At 46.9% G+C, this 16,649-nt stretch overlaps 6 protein-coding genes across 6 annotated transcripts; 5 read left to right on the top strand and 1 right to left on the bottom strand.

Annotated features, from left to right (window-relative positions):
- Window positions 1-193: 193 nt before the first annotated feature.
- On the top strand, window positions 194-888 carry E1B28_013675 (uncharacterized protein; the record flags this gene model as incomplete). Its single annotated transcript, XM_043158845.1, has 5 exons — window positions 194-225; window positions 275-386; window positions 454-613; window positions 715-745; window positions 843-888. 5 exons carry the CDS (start codon window positions 194-196, stop codon window positions 886-888), a joined length of 381 nt encoding a protein of 126 aa, XP_043004200.1.
- Window positions 889-1,246: 358 nt separating this feature from the next.
- E1B28_013674 (uncharacterized protein) lies at window positions 1,247-1,666 on the top strand (the record flags this gene model as incomplete). Its single annotated transcript, XM_043158844.1, has 2 exons — window positions 1,247-1,390; window positions 1,451-1,666. The coding sequence occupies 2 exons, from the start codon at window positions 1,247-1,249 to the stop codon at window positions 1,664-1,666; spliced, it is 360 nt and encodes a 119-aa protein (XP_043004199.1).
- Window positions 1,667-2,062: 396 nt separating this feature from the next.
- On the top strand, window positions 2,063-4,828 carry E1B28_013673 (uncharacterized protein). The gene is made up of 13 exons (XM_043158843.1): window positions 2,063-2,275; window positions 2,340-2,375; window positions 2,439-2,514; window positions 2,576-2,604; window positions 2,664-2,689; window positions 2,755-2,832; window positions 2,892-3,030; window positions 3,101-3,182; window positions 3,259-3,394; window positions 3,453-3,567; window positions 3,625-3,780; window positions 3,838-4,204; window positions 4,262-4,828. The coding sequence occupies exons 1-13, from the start codon at window positions 2,117-2,119 to the stop codon at window positions 4,606-4,608; spliced, it is 1,746 nt and encodes a 581-aa protein (XP_043004198.1). The 5' UTR covers window positions 2,063-2,116; the 3' UTR covers window positions 4,609-4,828.
- Window positions 4,829-7,114: 2,286 nt separating this feature from the next.
- Window positions 7,115-8,440, top strand: E1B28_013672 (uncharacterized protein). The gene is made up of 3 exons (XM_043158842.1): window positions 7,115-7,385; window positions 7,451-7,642; window positions 7,713-8,440. Exons 1-3 carry the CDS (start codon window positions 7,322-7,324, stop codon window positions 8,294-8,296), a joined length of 840 nt encoding a protein of 279 aa, XP_043004197.1. The 5' UTR covers window positions 7,115-7,321; the 3' UTR covers window positions 8,297-8,440.
- Window positions 8,441-9,014: 574 nt separating this feature from the next.
- E1B28_013671 (uncharacterized protein) lies at window positions 9,015-9,518 on the bottom strand (the record flags this gene model as incomplete). Its single annotated transcript, XM_043158841.1, has 3 exons — window positions 9,015-9,055; window positions 9,121-9,164; window positions 9,238-9,518. 3 exons carry the CDS (start codon window positions 9,516-9,518, stop codon window positions 9,015-9,017), a joined length of 366 nt encoding a protein of 121 aa, XP_043004196.1.
- A 1,265-nt stretch (window positions 9,519-10,783) lies between these two features.
- Window positions 10,784-16,498, top strand: E1B28_013670 (uncharacterized protein; the record flags this gene model as incomplete). Its single annotated transcript, XM_043158840.1, has 30 exons — window positions 10,784-10,854; window positions 10,905-11,128; window positions 11,178-11,308; window positions 11,367-11,653; window positions 11,704-11,836; window positions 11,894-12,061; window positions 12,129-12,672; window positions 12,726-12,744; window positions 12,794-13,000; window positions 13,060-13,103; window positions 13,158-13,170; window positions 13,229-13,297; window positions 13,365-13,537; window positions 13,599-13,724; window positions 13,790-13,848; window positions 13,904-13,920; window positions 13,977-14,049; window positions 14,110-14,151; window positions 14,206-14,223; window positions 14,281-14,585; window positions 14,669-14,943; window positions 14,998-15,010; window positions 15,060-15,076; window positions 15,130-15,169; window positions 15,225-15,311; window positions 15,367-15,719; window positions 15,781-15,958; window positions 16,010-16,277; window positions 16,339-16,384; window positions 16,443-16,498. The coding sequence occupies exons 7-30, from the start codon at window positions 12,174-12,176 to the stop codon at window positions 16,496-16,498; spliced, it is 2,997 nt and encodes a 998-aa protein (XP_043004195.1). The 5' UTR covers window positions 10,784-10,854; window positions 10,905-11,128; window positions 11,178-11,308; window positions 11,367-11,653; window positions 11,704-11,836; window positions 11,894-12,061; window positions 12,129-12,173.
- Between the last annotated feature and the right edge of the window lie 151 nt (window positions 16,499-16,649).

Raw genomic sequence — 16,649 nt, 5'->3', positions numbered from 1 at the left:
AATCACGCAGCACGTGGTACACTAATTAACCCTTTTCCCTCGACGACTCAACGTTACACCGCACACCCCTTCTCTGCGTGTGTTCTGTGATGTTTTGCATAGCTCTTTACTGGTTTGGCCATTTTTTCCGTCAAGTGTAACTATCAACTTACGATTCGGCGCGGATTGATCAGACGGCTAACCTTGTATTCAGATGGCTATCGCTATAACTCCGGCTCTCTTCGGGTCTTTCGAATTCCTCCCTTCGATGTTAAAGGAATCCGATAATCGATAGTGCTAGTGGGCCCTCGGATATCGGGAGCGGAACTCATTTCTCGAATCCAGTACTCCTGCAACACTGCACGCTGCTTAGGCACGAACTTGTGCATTGGCCCCCTTCATTCGTGGTATGGAGTGCTTTGCATCCTCCTCCTACTTTTTACGAAATATATCTACCTGGATTCGGGCCCCAAGGTTGGCCTCGACAGGAAAATGTCAACGACTGCGGTGTTCGGTGATGGCGGGAATGTGCGGACTATGGTCGAATTGTTATTGCGGCTTTCACATAGCGACGGTGCGGCCCAAGGCGACTCCCGGCGCTCACATTCAACCAACGGGAGGAATGACTGGGAAGGTATTGGCATTTTCGTGGTTTCTTTATTCTATCAATAAGGATCCTATCGTCCTAATAAATCAATTCAAATCTGACTGAACGTTGTTTGATTGTCAATGCAGATCCCGAACCGTCTAGGCGTCAGCAAGAGATGTCAGTTCGAAGATTTGATTGAGGCTAATAGTTGGCTGACAATGACATTGATTTCTTATCGCTCATGGCCCCTTTCTTGTGGTAAAATGGAATGAAGGTCACAGAAATCGGTTGAATTAGTTCTTTCCGACAACCTGAACTGACAAAGACAGCGGAAGATTCTAAAGGTCCCGAAATGAAACTCCGAACCAATGACTTGCTTCCCTTACACCTGTCAACTCGTTTTCTGGGCAGTACGAGCACAATACCTGCCCGTACAGAACACCCTCATTCATCAGGATAATGGGCGTGCCCAGGTACGTGAAGTTTGGCGAGTCGAAATTGGCCACACAATGGCCTTGACAATGGCCTTGTCGTCTTTACCATTCTGGTTGTTTATGGCTCCGGCCACATCCCTCAAAGCAGAAAACAATAGTGGCATCGTCTTGTGCAAGTACTTATACTGCAACAAGCTATCTTCCGTAGTCCTTCGTCCCCTCCCCCCCTCAACTTTAAAGAATCATGTCCACTGGCTGGAACGTATTCACTTATCTCTTTCTTGCATTCTTTATCCTAGTCGGGCTGTTTGCAACAGTTCTCTGCATCCTAATCGTTCGACACAAAGTGATGCGCTCGAAGGTCGGTAACCAAGGGAAGGACGAAGAGGTGTGTCGTGGCATTCCGAGTTCAATTTACACGGATACTCACCGTTCGATTATACGACAGGTTCCAAAGTACGACGACCTTAAACCAATCCACATCCCAGAGCCTATGGCAGCATACTTCCCTCGCGCGTACCGACACCAGATGGACATGGAAATCTGGAGCGGGACGGCTGCCGTGCCACCACCAATGCCACGTCCAGCGGAAAAAGTACCAGTGCGGGAGCATAGGAAGCATAACCACTTGAGGTCGCATCGACAAAGTAGGCGATTGATGTAGATCGTCCAACGATCTAGTATGTGCCCTGGCCCCTGTAGTGGCATGGAAAACCAGCATCACGTCCTCCGAGTCTACTCAGTCAAGTCCAGGAGTAGTCTGAACTACCACCATCTCTATCACGATTCTTTCTGCATTTTTTCTCAGGAGAATTTTAATCATCCCTCGTTCCTTACATCTTTCCTGGATTCTTTACACTATCATGTACCATTCATTCCGATTGATCTCCAAGCTGGTAACCTTGTACTGTAAAACTCAATGTTGGCTATCTCAAACAGAATGAGGATAACAATCCACGTACTCGTTTTTCAATACTTGTAAAGTTTGTGTAGCTATGTCAGAATTTTTTCCTCGGCCTTGTCGTCATCAGGGTTGTCACGTTGGTCACATCGCGGTATACACGTACTCTGCGTTTATCAATTCCCAATTTCTTTTTACTTCTCAACTCCCACCATGGCTCCTCTCGCTGTCAACATTAAACATTCCGGAAAAACTCACAGCGTTCAGCTCGATCCTGAGCTTCCACCAAAGGCCTTCAAAGAGGCTGTCCATCAAGCGACTGGCGTTCCGTTAGATAGAATGAAGATTATGGTGAAAGGAGGAGTTCTGAAGGTGCGTAGCAGCCTCTTTTTTGAGCTTTCTAAAATAAGATTCTGAAGGGAGAGTTGTGTCTCAGGATGACTCGAACTGGGCGAAGATTGCACCAAAAGCTGTATGGATTTTGTTCTTTCTCTTTTCCTGATTGGGAGGTTGACGGTTGTATCGATTTATCTAGGGACAAACGTTTATGGTTATCGGTACGGCTGGTGAATTGCCCAAAGCACCCGAAAAGCCTATCGTGTTCTTGGAAGGTACGTAGTTCATTTCACTTGCTTTCAATCTCATAGTATTGAACGCCTCCGATCTACACAGATATGGACGCCGAAGAGCTTGCCAGTGTAGTACGTTTGAACTTGAAATGCCAGAGAAGGATTTCACGAATAATTCCATCTTTTTCAAGTTGGATAGACCTGTTGGATTCGTCAAGTATGTGCCACTGCTCGTTCTGTTTTACGTACCGATTGACATTCTCCGTTCTCGATCTTTTCCAGCTTGGGCAACACGTGCTATATGAATGCCACTGTACAGGCTCTCCGAGCGATCCCCGAACTGCAAGCATCATTAGGAGTGTAGGCCGCCACTATTCTAACCTTCGTCGCGTTCATTGGTTTTCATCCCGTCTTCTTAGATCTCAAGAAGGACAGCCCTCGACATCAGCTGTTCCGAGCCTCAGCGGTTTACCTGCATCTCTTCGTGGCTTGTATGATAGTTTGACTCGCACGACAGACGCAGTCAATCCTACCGGGTTTTTGAATGTACTTCGGCAGGTAACGTATATTGTCTACTTCATACGGACACACATCCGCTCACCTGATGGACTTTATTCGACACCAATAGGTAAACCCTCAATTCGCAGAACGCGACAGAAGCGAAAAAACTGGTATGATGGCGATGATGGGTGGGAGGTATGCACAACAGGGTATGGGATATTGTTTTGTTTTCTCAGATGTTACAACGTTTGAGTTGACGCTCTTTCGTTGTTGTCATTTACGCAGATGCGGAAGAATGTTACTCCCAAATCTTGAACTCGCTTCGAGAGCTTGATGTACTGGAGGCACTGGTACCAGAACCGGCCAGAAGCGGAAGGAGGAAGTTCATTGAACAATACATGATGGGTGAAATCCGCAGAGAGTGAGTACTTATGATGACCTCATCCGTCTTCTGTGTGATGACTCTTTTTTCATTGAAGGCTGTCGTCCCCTGAAGCCCCGGAGGAGCCGCCAACTGTTGCGACAGAGAAAATCATGAAGATTGAGTGCAACATCACCGCTCAGACGAATTACATGCATTCCGGTATCCTTGGTGTCAGTTTTTTCCGCGCCATCTCAAGCACGAAGCTAATTTTTATGTTTTCATTTCAGGCCTTGAATTCGACACTCACAAAACATTCTCCTTCCCTTAATCGCACCGCGGAATATGTACAGACATCGAGGTTGACGCGTCTTCCGAGTTACCTAACAGTACACATGGTTCGATTTGCTTGGAAATCCGATGTACAGAAAAAAGCGAAGATCATGGTGAGTAATGCGTGTGTTGATGATTTTTTGTATCGTTTTTGCCAACCCCCTGTGTAGAGAAAAGTCAAATTCCCGGAAGTCTATGATGCTCTTGATCTGGTTACACCCGAACTCAAGGAGAAGTTATTACCTGCAAGTAGGAGGATGCTAGAAATCGAGAAGGAACGTGCCGAGAGACGAAAGGTCCGGAGGCGGACGAAGAAAGTCCAGCAAGAGAAAGAGACTACAAAAGCTGCTGGGGACGCTTCCACGGACTCGGCTACGCCTGCGGCTGGGAGTGTTGCTGACGCTCCGGTAGCTGGAGGGGAACTAGAGGACGAAAATGTCTATCGGGAGAGGGAGAGGGTTGAATTGGAAAAATTGATTGATCCGTCTGTGAAGAATGATGTCGGTGCTAGTTGTAACGGTCTTTACGAGTTAGTTGGTGGGTTCTTGGATTCGTCGTGACTATTCTTTTTCGATTGATTGACTCGCCTCGTAGCTATCGTCACACACAAAGGCGCTGCAGCTGACTCTGGCCACTACATCGGCTTCGTGAAGAAGAGTGTATTCCATGGTCCTCCTTTGAAGTTCCCCGGGGCGGGTTCGGGTACATCGCCTTCACCATCTAACCCTGATCCCAACGCTATGGATACTGATGAGCCCGGATCTGGGTCATCATCCAAGAAACAAGATTTGGATTTGTATGCACATGAAGACGATGAGGATTGGTACAAGTTTGACGATGAGAAGGTTTCGGTGTTTCCGAGAGAGAAACTTGCAACGTTGGATGGAGGAGGAGAGGATTCTTCGGCGTATGTGCTGTTATACAGGACGAAGTCTGCGTAAGTGGCGACCGGGAAGATCATTGTTTCTTCCTTTGTATGTGTCACGCGAGATCGTGTACTTAGGAGGCCGGGAAATCAGAGTACGTTGCTTTACATCGCAAGTTGTTGTGGACCATCCTGCGTTGTGCATCTGCAGTACATGACTTTACTTACAAGCTTATGACCCGGCCCTTTGTGCCGAGTTTTTGCATGTTTATACACCTGCTTGACTTGCACTCAGCCTTCAGCTTATAGGGGGTCTGCAGGTAGGGAACAGCAAGAATCACCCATGGGGGGAAAGTTTGTGTCACTATCCATGTCACAGGTGTCACCTGTTCTGTGAAACTGTGGAAAAACCACTCTATCTTGTGTCAGAGGTATAACCCATTCTGCAAGCCCTTTATTACCCATGGGAAAAAGTATAGTAGGGATGGACTTGTACAGGGTGGCTGACCCCATTCCAGCTCCGTCCCACCAACCTAACTTTCCTATCCATGGGTGTGGCCCTGCTCTATTCTATGTCACAGGTGTGAGTTACAGGTTTTGACCTGAAAAAGTATAAATGTATTCTGTACCAAATCAGTACATGTTGGATGGCATGAATAGCAGGTAGAACTGGTACAGGACTTTGTACAGGTGGCTGACCCCATTCCACCCCTGTCCCATGCACAGAAAAACCTGCAACCTGTGGGAAAACCCACCAAGTTGGTACAGTTAAAGAAGGGAAGGGGAAGGGCCACAGAAACAGAACTGAACAGTGAGAGATGACAATTATTATAAAAAAGGAGTGTGGGAACATAGAAATTACCTAATAACAGCTGAATATAGATGTCAGTCACAGTAGGAATCAACAGAAACATAAAAAGTACTATGGTAAGGTAGATGACATTCATAATCCACCAACCCATGTGATCGAGTGTGACGACCCTTTTATATCCAAGTCCCATACTTTTACCTCTTCCACCACTATCGTTCGTCGACCAGATACATAAATTTGCTTCCGGAGATCTATAGAGTTGAGTCAGAACAGTAAGTTGTGTCAAAAAAATCAATTAAAGGTTCTGATCTTGGCCTCCTGATACAGTTTTTAGCCCAGCACAGTGATTTCTGATGCCAGCCACAACAAAAGCACACCTTACACATCATGCCAACCTTGGAGGACCTGGAAACGTGGTTCAGAGAAGAGATGAATGTGTCTTGGAGATCTCCAATGACTATTTGGAGGATTTCGAGGAATTGGGGCACTGGTAAACTTTCATAAGCCTTAGAAACCATGGCTAAATTCATTAAAAGTATATCAGAGACTTGAGATTAAATTGCAATGTCATACCACTTCGGAAGCAACTATATAGTACTATTTAGCATGATTCTCCAGAAGAACTTTAGTGAAAAACAATGTGTAGCAAAGTAGAAAGATGAAAGGGCATTGAGTGGGCACTACCCGATTTGGTGAAACGGTAACGCGTGACGGATGCCACGTGCGGTTGGTCGTCTGAAGTATTGCCCTCTCTATGTCAGATCTGATGACGGTCAGATGATAAATAAGGCAAGAGAATTCTACCGTATATTGAGTTACTCCGGCCTATTTATACTACAATACTTTCGGGCTACCAAGTCCATTTAACAGTGCCCTGTGGAAACCGTAAGACACAAATACAAGAGAAAAATACTAGACTACAGTGGCTGTAAATACATGCAGTCCAAAGGAAGTAAATAAGAGTCCGAAAATGTAAGAGCACTGGTCCGGCTCCAAAGCACAGTCGGCTCGGCGAGAATGATGTAAGTGTCCGAGAATCAGAGAGAAACATACAAGTACAAATGCCCGGATAACACGTCTACCTCAGACTGGATGACTTCCCGTAAGGATTATTTGTAAATATCGTTGCAAATAACGCTGAAAATCATCGGAGATATGTTAAGCGAGTGATACCTGGCAACAAATACCAGAATCTGAACATCAGGGCATGTTCTAAATTCTTGAATTTAGAAAGGCCTAGCGACCCCTTTCTAAACTGTTTTTGCTGCAATATTTCGTTAAGCGAGGTGAGTCCACATGATTTCCAGCCCAGATTTGGAAGTTTGTCCGCGCTTACGCCCTTGGCGAGCTACCACACGTGTGATAAATCCGAGCACTTCATGCAAATTTCCAGCATTGCGGGAGGCATCTGCAAATAATTCGACAATTTCCCAATTTCCAATTTACATCAAAACTTTTATTTGAAAGGAGATTATTTGCACATCCTTACGGGAAGTCATCCACTCAGAGGGAGGGGACATGTACATCGATATCGTGCACATGGCAAATTTCAATCTCCGCTTTAATTTACCCCGCTCCTGTCGCATAGATCATTTTTTCAAGATAATCGCGACACTTCTCCCATAATATAAGGATTGCGCAGCTCAAGCCTCAAGTCAGCCAAACGGCTGTAGCTTATCTACAGTACGAAATGCGCATATTACCGACGTACATATAACGCGTTATATCATATATGTATATGTCAGGGCACCGGAGGCTCAATATGGCCGTCGTGGGATACCCGCCAACTCAACTTGCGTGTGCCACGGATGGCACAGCTCATCGGGTGCAACGGCAATGCAGCTTCAAAGCCGCCTTTGTCTCGTCACTACTATGCCGAGGCCCCTGATGAAACTGGAGTATAAAATCAGAGCATAGTTCTGGTAAAAGGTACAAAACAATTCACTCACTCTCGGGACCTGAAACCACTTACATCAAGATGAACATTTTATCACTTGGTGGATCGCGAAACATTGGTTACTTTTCTGCTATCCGTCTTCTAGGCACGTCGTGATTATTTCGATTCAACCTGATGCAATGCTGAAAGTTCCGATATTCCTTACTGTAGATTCTGGATGCACTGTGACATTCCTGCTTCGTAATCTCTCAAAGCTCCAGGACGACGAAGTTATCGGCAAATACGTCGCTTCAGGCAAGGCTTTCCTCGTCAAAGGCGACGCGCTTGAGAAATCAGACGTTGAGAATGGTTGGAAAGAAGCGGGAAAGCACGGCAACATTGATGTCTTGCTCTTCACAGTTGGTATGTGGTCAATGCGTTTCGTTTTTCTCCCGAATTACAGGATATTGACTATTTTGCATGCCCTTCTCAGGAGGAACACCCGAAATGTCACTTACCAAAGGGGCTATCATTAAACCTGCAGACCTTGTCACTCGGTCTTTCATGAATACCATCACGACCATGCCTACATCCCAGCCTCAACCAAAAATCATTGCCGTTTCTTCAACAGGGCTCACTAAGACCTCGCATGCCTCACTTCCTCTCCCTCTCAAACCTCTTTACGCATGGATGCTTGCCCTCCCTCACAAGGACAAAATCGGACTCGAAATCATTATTCATCATTGTGCTGGTTGGACATGGAACTCGAAAGAGGATGGGGAAGCGGATGAGGGGATCTTACCCTCGAATTGGACTTCAACTCCAGGGTTACCGGCGCCCGGGACGCTGAAGAACGTTTTGGTGGTCAGACCTGCGATGTTGACAGATGGAGAGTGTCAAGCCGAGAAGAAAAAGAAGGGGTCGGGCTCTGGCAAGTCTAAGCCAGCGTATCGGGTGAGTGAGGGAGAACTGGGTGGTTATACGGTTTCCAGGCGAGATGTGGCGCACTTTATTGCGGATGTGGTTTTGAACAAGTGGGAAACCTATGCTGATAAGGTTGTCAATATCGGCTATTGATCGTTACTATTCCGGGTATCCTTAGACTTTACTGTATGTGTTAGGTATACACATTTAATCTGGTAGTCTGCATATATCGTATTTAATGTTAGTTCATTTTGACTATTCCTACTGATCATGATTGCATCCTAGCTGAAGCTGGACCCGAAATAATAGTATACACGATCCCGATCCTCCGACGACTTGACGAGGTTCGGAGTTGAATTTCTGGAACCTGCACGTCAGTAGAGCCACGCTGCTGCTGCTTGCTAGGTAATTTGCCGCAACCCGTCGTTCATTGCAATAACGGCCCGGGAACCTATCTTGACCACGCGTGTTCAGAGGCCTCACGAATACAGGACTGGTTGCAGACTGCAGTACTAGTGGCTGCTTCCCACCGCTTCCGAATGGCTACGTTCTTCAGCGCGTACGAAAGGCACAACCTAGATTTCGCTTAATTGAGTAAAGAATCAAAAAATACATATCGGAGCCATTGAGCGACTCATTAATGTTCAACGTTCAACCTTTAACCCCAAACTTAAGTTTTAATCCCGGGGCGTATCAGAGCGGGTCGGCGAAGGATAACCACACATTTTCACGTTTACACCAACAACAATTTAATATTTCACTATTATTTCAACTACAAAAACCCGAACTTCCTGAGACCAATCAAAGGCGAGTACTACATCCAAACCGCGATATCCAAGCAGCAGTCTTTCATTCCTTATCCGAGTGATGTTTAGATGGTAATGGGAACGCATCCGATGTTGACGAGACCACCTAGATATCGAGAGGGGAAACAGTCAGTTCAGAGCCGACATATCGAGAGGCATAGGATTATATACCGTGGCTGTTGTCATTGCAAACAACAGAAGTGCCTCCAGAGCCGCTTAGGAAGGGGAAAATCAAGGGTATCATTAATCATGTTCGATTAGTAGAAGAACAGCGACCCGTGAACTAACCATGCACCGTTGCCACCACCGATAACGGTGATGGGGCTGCAGTTGAGACCGACGATGACGCCGAGGGGCACGCCCAACAGTAAGGTGAGGAGCCCGTTGAGCCCGAGCGGGTCAAGAAGTCCAGCTCCGGTAATGATAGAGGTGTCGGTCGCTTGGCCGGTCTGTTGGCAGCATTGGAGGCCTGGGCACTGTTCGTTAGGCTGGCCCGTGCGGCGCTCGATGGCTGTGGCGGCAGCAAGAGTAGTGAGTGTGGAGACGGCGAAGACTTTGTTGAAGAGCATATTGAACAAAAGGACTAGTACTTGAACAGACGACTTTTGAGTGTTCGAGTGAAGAAAAGCAGTTCGATTTGGGGAGGCTTTTATACGTTTCCTTCAGTGGCTGGTGTCTGCGGTAACAAACATGCTCACCCCTACTAGTTGACCACGAGTCTCATAAAACCCCAAAAGCATTGAATTCATGTCAAGGTAAAATTCATGGGAATGCAACTTAACGCCAAGTGTGCTGAGCAGGGCGAGGAATCAAGAGAAATGTCAGTCTGGTAGTATTGGAGCCCTTCGTTATGCTGCAAAACTATGTGCGCAGTGACACAAGTGGCCGATACTTCGCAGGGTCGCGGGCGTCGTAGAGCCTTCCAGCAGCCTTGTACACGCGCTACAGTCCAAACGGCGTCAAATTCAACTCATTCTCCTTGAGTCCGACTACTCATGTGATGCCTTCTAGGACATTCAGCGACAACGCTGCTTTTAATTTTTTGTTCTGGCTGTCAAACGAACAATTCATTGGGAATAAAGTACTACATTTCACAGCGCGTACCTGGAATATGAAGAGACAGGAGCGACTTTCATGACGAACAAGCTTTGTAATGTAGTGTTGCGAATTAATTTGACTGTGCCAAATCAGTGTTTTTCTGTTTTCTGGAAAGGCCACTGTCGCCCTTTGCAAACGGAACTCTCCGGTCCTTTGTGGTATCCCTGTATTTGAAGTAGGCAATGTCAATATCTCAATAGTTGGGATAGGGGGGGCGGGCAAACCAAACATAGTACAAGACCTGTACATACGACGCGAAGTGAAAGAATAACTTGCATACCTTGAATAATCATGGGCGACGTCATTAGACAGGCCAAATGCACGCAGCATATTCTGGACATTGAATGACGGGAACTTGAGTCTATCTTCCACAGTTATGAGACTCCTTGAATCCACAGAAACCGTATCGACGTGGGACAAAGATTGAAATTTGGATATTTATGTACAGCTGAAACAGAGTCGAGATTTTTCAGCTCAACGCGACGACTATTCTGTAGGACAACACACCAGAACTTTAAATAAACCCCACATTAGTCTAAAAGACCAAGCGCTACCCACAGAATGCTCTGAGTTGCTAGCGGTGGACCTAATGATGACTTGTAAGCAAAAAATGAACCTGAGATATAGCACCAATAAATATGGTACTTATCGGAAGAATGTACATACCTTCATTCGACGTGTTGGCCATGGAGGAAACACGCGAACCGTTGTGACAGTCATAAATCACATGTACCGTACTACGCCCGTCGATTGCCCGTCTACGGTACGGTTTCGTACGGGTTGGCACACCAGCACCAGCACCCTACCGTACGTACCACGTCCCCAGGACTGAGTACGGCTACGTTTAGCAGCCCTAGATTTTAGGGATCGAAACCTTGAAGGGAAAGGCCACGTGATAAAGATTTTCTTGAGGGCAGGGTCTGAGATCTGAGGACTTTTTTTGAGTCCCGCTCTCTACACTCGCACCAGTACGGACAACCCCTCGAAGCCCTAGAGTTACTCGGTCTTGCTAGTATTACACAATAATCGCGATCGCTAGGACTCAAATCATTTGGGAAGATGGCTGTAATCCCACCTGGAGGTGCGTTGACTTTATGTTGGCATCTACATTATTCAGTGTATTTTTACAGCCCAAGGAGTCCCCGAAACCCCAGCCTCCTGGCAGTATGGCTCTGGTCGCATTGATTACCACCTGTACAGTGTGCAGTCTGTTCATCTTATGGAGAAGAGCCGATGCTGCTCCTGCTGTGGTTTCCCATCGGTGCGTCTTTGTCGTCTTTCGAGAATATAATAAAGCTAATTCAGAATACGGGATGTAGTCTGAAAACGCTTAGGAGACCGGAAGGGCGAATACGGTTGAGTGAGGACGACGAACTTCCAGCCCATGGACCCCCATACATGACGATGCAGACGAAGACGAGCTCGACGATAGAGACGACGAGCCCTTGACCGAACGACCATCACCGAAAGTTTCGCCTTCAGCAACGGCGAGTAATGGAAGTCGGCCTTGATTTCATTGCATTCTTTGTGCTTGGTTGATCTGGCTTGATACAAGTCTTGATCTATTATTCGGCCGGAAAGACGTTGTGTATTTATTTATGGACAGGTACGACTCGGAGGCTATTGCTGTGGTTGAGCTGACGTTTGCACAAAAAGTCTATCATGAGAATTGCTGCTAATAATAGCGGTGATTGGAATTTCTTTCCTGGAGCTTTTTGAAGACAAAAGCATGCAAAGAATGGGTTTAGGGTGAACATCCAGACGAACTCGCACTACACGAGTAAATTCAGTGGGTCCCACTTTGTCCCGGTCTGGGCAAACACTGACCAGTGTTCAACAACCCAAGTGGAAGCGATCAACTACGCCGATTACGATTGTCTTCCAGAACAGTTCCTCCCGCCTTATGCATGTCTGATTTCTTGATGTCGCCTCCTATATATCCGTCTTCGGCATGATCATGACTGAACCTTTGACGGCGGCCTTGAAGTCAGAAGGACCGAGATTTCTCCAACTCGTGAGCCTTGTGATCCTCCTCATTTCTTCTAGTATTGAGTTTTGTACCCTGGAACGTTGTACTGTAGTGAGCAACTCGCAAAGTCCGGCTACCTCCAAGTTCCCCATCGACCATGGCGTGGACCACCACAAGGCTTCTTCCATACCTTCTATTCGCCGCTTTCGTTCTCAAAGTGCAAGGATTGGGTCAACCAACATGTGTCGTCTTTCAACCATCTGATTCGAGTTTCCCCGTCGTCAGCAATGGCAATTCCGCACCTATCCTTCTTTCATCGGATGATTGGCCTGGGGTTCACCGCACCGCGTCAGACTTTGCCGCAGACATAGAACGCGTTACTGGAGTAATGCCTCAGCTGGTAAACATCACTTCAAGCGACCAGGTCCCCAATTCTTCCAAACCGATCATTGTCGGCACCCTTGGCAGGTCTTCGCTTATTGACCAGGTAGTCAATGCAACAAAGCTGAACGTGTCGTCTATCGAGGGATTATGGGAGGCGTTCCTTACAACGGAAGTCTCGAATCCGCTACCTGGTGTTGAGAGCGCGTTTGTCGTCATCGGTTCAAATAAAAGAGGAACAATCTTTGGGATGTATGACCTCTCTGAGCAGTTTGGTAAGTTCTGTATGCCCCATGTCCTCCCGTTCGGACCTAATCTCTTCATCCAGGCGTTTCACCTTGGTATTGGTACGACAAAGTCTATCTATTCTTTATCGAAACCCTGAACAACGCCTAGGTGGGCAGACGTCCCGACAACAAAACATGACGAACTATTTCTGACACCCTCTGGGTGTTCACACGGACCACCAACGGTACAGTACCGTGGAATTTTCTTGAACGACGAGCAACCTACTCTACAAAACTGGGCGATGGAAAAGTTCACGAACGGGACTGGCTCGTTTTATTTCAACTCTCCGTTCAATCACCTATTCTATGGGAAACTGTAGGTCACAAGCAGTTGTCTTTTTGGCTAGTGGAGGGTTCTGATGGATCGGTGACTAGATTTGAGCTCCTATTACGGATGAAAGGGAACTACATTTGGCCGGGTTCGTATTGTTCAGTTGACTGCAATTGATCTCTCGCTAACGCCTCCACACCAGCTATGTGGGGAAGGTCAGGATTGCGCTTCCACTTAAAGAGACGCTTCCCTGATACCAACTCGTACTTGTAGCGCGTTTGCTATTGATGACACGCAAAATCAACCTCTTGCGGATTACTACGGCGTTGTGATGGGCACCAGGTACGGAGAAGGTTATCCTCGACATGTTCACCTCGGTGTTTAATCTTTCGCAACGTCAAATCTTTAGTCACCAAGAGCCTATCATGCGCAGCACCCCGAATGAATTTAATAAGTTCAGCACAGGGCCTTGGAACTATCATACCAACAAGGATAATATCTACAAGTACTGGGTGGAAGGGGCAGAACGTGCAAAACCATACGAATCAGTTTTTACTATTGGAATGAGAGGGGCTGGCGATTGTGAGATTTCTCTCCTGGGTGTTCCGTTCATGCCCCGTTTCTGAAAATCTGCCGTGTATAGTGCCTCTTGAACAACAAGGCCAAAATATCGCATTCTTAGAAGGAATCATGGCAGACCAAAAACAACTGCTCACCGACGTCTTCAACGGGACCAACATATCTACTATTCCACAGGTTTGGGTCCTTTGTAAGGCTTCCTTACTCTGACTATTTCTCGAATGAGGCTCACGTCATGTCACCGTGTGCACTTAGATACAGAAGTGGAGGGGTATTATATCGGGGGCTTGAGAGTGGATGATTATGTTACTCTAGTACGTGTCGGTTTCTCCTTACCCTGCATTGAACTGACCGAGCTTTGCAATCTAGTTATGGCCCGATGACAAGTTGAGTTGTACAAATCCGCACTTTCATCACTGAAGTGCTGAAGAAATATTTATAGTTGGGGAAACGTTCATCGTTATCCCACATTAGACGAACGTACTCGGTCTGGTGGTGCTGGTGTTTATTATCATGTATGGCATTCCGTACGCCGCTAACTGAACCTGGTTAGTAATAGTTTCGCTCTACTACAGGTGGATTTCGTCGGTCCTCCAAGGAATTATAAATGGATAACCGTGAGTTGCGGTCGATTGAATGCTCGGTTTCCGGGCTGATGCACCAATCATTAGAGCAGTCAAATACCGAAGGTAAGAATCGTCGGTCTATACTCCGCAACCCCACATTGAAGTTAAGGGGTTTTATAGATCTACGAACAGATGTCCCTCGCTGTTGACCGTAACGCTACCCGCGTTTGGGTTCTTAACGTCGGTGATCTCAAACCTTACGAACGAGAAACCGAGTTCTTCCTGACGTTGGGATGGAATTCCTCGAGATGGAACCCAGATAATGTCCACAGCTTTGTTACATCTTGGGCCCAACGAGAATTCAATATCGACAGCACTAGTGCAGAATCAATAACAGAAATCGTAGGGAACTTGACCAGGTTCAATGCGAGGAGGAAACCTGAGTTACTCAACTCGACAACATATAGCTTGGTCAACTATCGAGAGTAAGCTTCGTTTGCGGTGCTCGACTCGAGTTTCGACCAAACAAACCTGTCTTACTTTGTTCACGGTTTTTTTTTCGTGACAGGGCGGAGAGTGTCATCGATGCATGGGACAAGCTTGTTGATGCATCAACAGCATTCTACAACAAACTGCCCTCCGAGACACAACCCTCATTTTTCCAACTCGTACACCATCCGGTGTTGGCAAGCAGCAATTTTGGAAAACTGTACATCTATGCGGGCATGAACAACTTACGAGCATCTCAAGCCAGATTAAGCGCCAACGCGTTAGGTGACCAAGTCGAGGAGCTCTTTGAGAAGGATTTCGACCTCGAGACTCAGTATCATACGATGCTCGATGGTAAGCTCTCCAGGTTTCTACCGTGTACCCGACTCATTCTTGGCCTGACCCCAGGAAAATGGGATCAGTGCGTTTCTCTCCCTTGAATCTGGCTATGCGCTAATTAACATCTTTAGCATGATGGACCAGACGCGTGAGTCATATCTTGCTTCATCTACACTTCCAACTCGCTCATCTTAGATACAGACCTGGGATACGTATACTTCCAACAACCGATGACCAACGTGTACGTATGAAAGTGACTCCAGTTGGTACCGACTCAGGAACTGAACACCGTTTAGGATGCCGCAGATTACGAAAGTCCAGAAGAGAAAAGAAGCCCTTGCAGGGGTCATGAGGATCTCGCCAGAAGGGTCCTTTGGCGCATGGTACATGACCCAATGTAGAATTTCTGGAAGTTGCGTTAACCTCAACTTGCTTCAGGCCTGGAGACAACAAGTTCCAATGCAGTGATGGATACAATTGCCCACCACCATCCATGTCATTAGATGCGTTCGACCCTATTCAAGACCGCTATGTCGACGTTGGCGCCGGTGGCCCGACTCCGTTTGATTTCACGGTGTCCGCTAATGTCACCTGGCTCAAGATTTCCGATACTTCAGGCTCCATATCCCTTGACAATACCGAAAAGCGAATCTTCGTGTCGGTAGCAGATTGGAGTAAACTTAAGACGGGGCCGAATGCGGCCTTGATCAAGTTTACCGCTAAAGATTCGGTTGTTCAGCTCACTTTCACTGCGATAAACACGAGGAGCACCTTACCATCAACCTTCAAAGGTCGGTGCTTTGGTACTTTACATGGACACGAGCATGTTCTGGAATCTCGTTGTTTTTTTAGGCTTCGTGGAAGGTGGTGGCCTCATTTCCATTGAGGCTGCCCATACGGCTCGGAACACGTCAGTAGATGGGCTTTTATGGCACAATTTACCTGGAATTGGACGCACGGTATCTGGAATTACGCCTTGGCCGCGTGGAGGATCAGAGGTGAATTTCACTGCTGGAACTGGGCCTTGGGTGTATGTTATCCCTTCGTTTGCCTAAATATACTCTGACCATCTTGATTGAAGTGAATACGACCTTTACAACTTCAACCCAACCAATATGACTGTCGTAACTTTCATATCGCCCTCGTTGAATGCCAATGGTCCAGATCGCCCGCTTGCATTCGCCATGCAACTTGACGACAAGGCCATACAGTCTTCGTATTACATGCCCTTTGGAGACCCTGGAGCGGAGCCAGCAGGGTGGGACGGCCCCGACGGATTTGTGGCCAATTCGATTGTTACCGCCAACTTGACTTGGAGTGGTGTCAGCGCCGGAAAGCACACTTTGAAGGTGACACACCCATTCTGGTTCGCTGTTTCCGACCTGCGCTCATCAACTGGCTCAATGATAGCTTTTCATGATTGAACCCGCCGTTATTGTTCAGAAGATTGTTATTGGTGAGTAAAAGTTGTATGTTGGGCATGTGTGGACCCACTGACATTCGGTTTTGTGTAGATACCGGTGGTATGAAATCTAGTTATCTTGGGCCTCCTGAAAGTATGTTAGTCTAAATTCATCTGTATTTTACTGTAAGGAACCTGTCAGCGATTATCATCGTTAACCAGAAGCCCGCGTACCAGACTGTCTAACTTGTTCTAAAGCGTCAAATCTTCCCCCTTCGGCGGGTTTACCCTCCGAATATTGACACCTTTGCTGCGTACC

Source organism: Marasmius oreades, chromosome 9, assembly GCF_018924745.1.
Source record: "Marasmius oreades isolate 03SP1 chromosome 9, whole genome shotgun sequence".
Classification (NCBI taxonomy): Eukaryota; Fungi; Basidiomycota; class Agaricomycetes; order Agaricales; family Marasmiaceae; genus Marasmius; species Marasmius oreades.
Note: the sequence above shows the minus strand (reverse complement) of the source record. Positions and strands in the feature narration are given on the sequence as shown.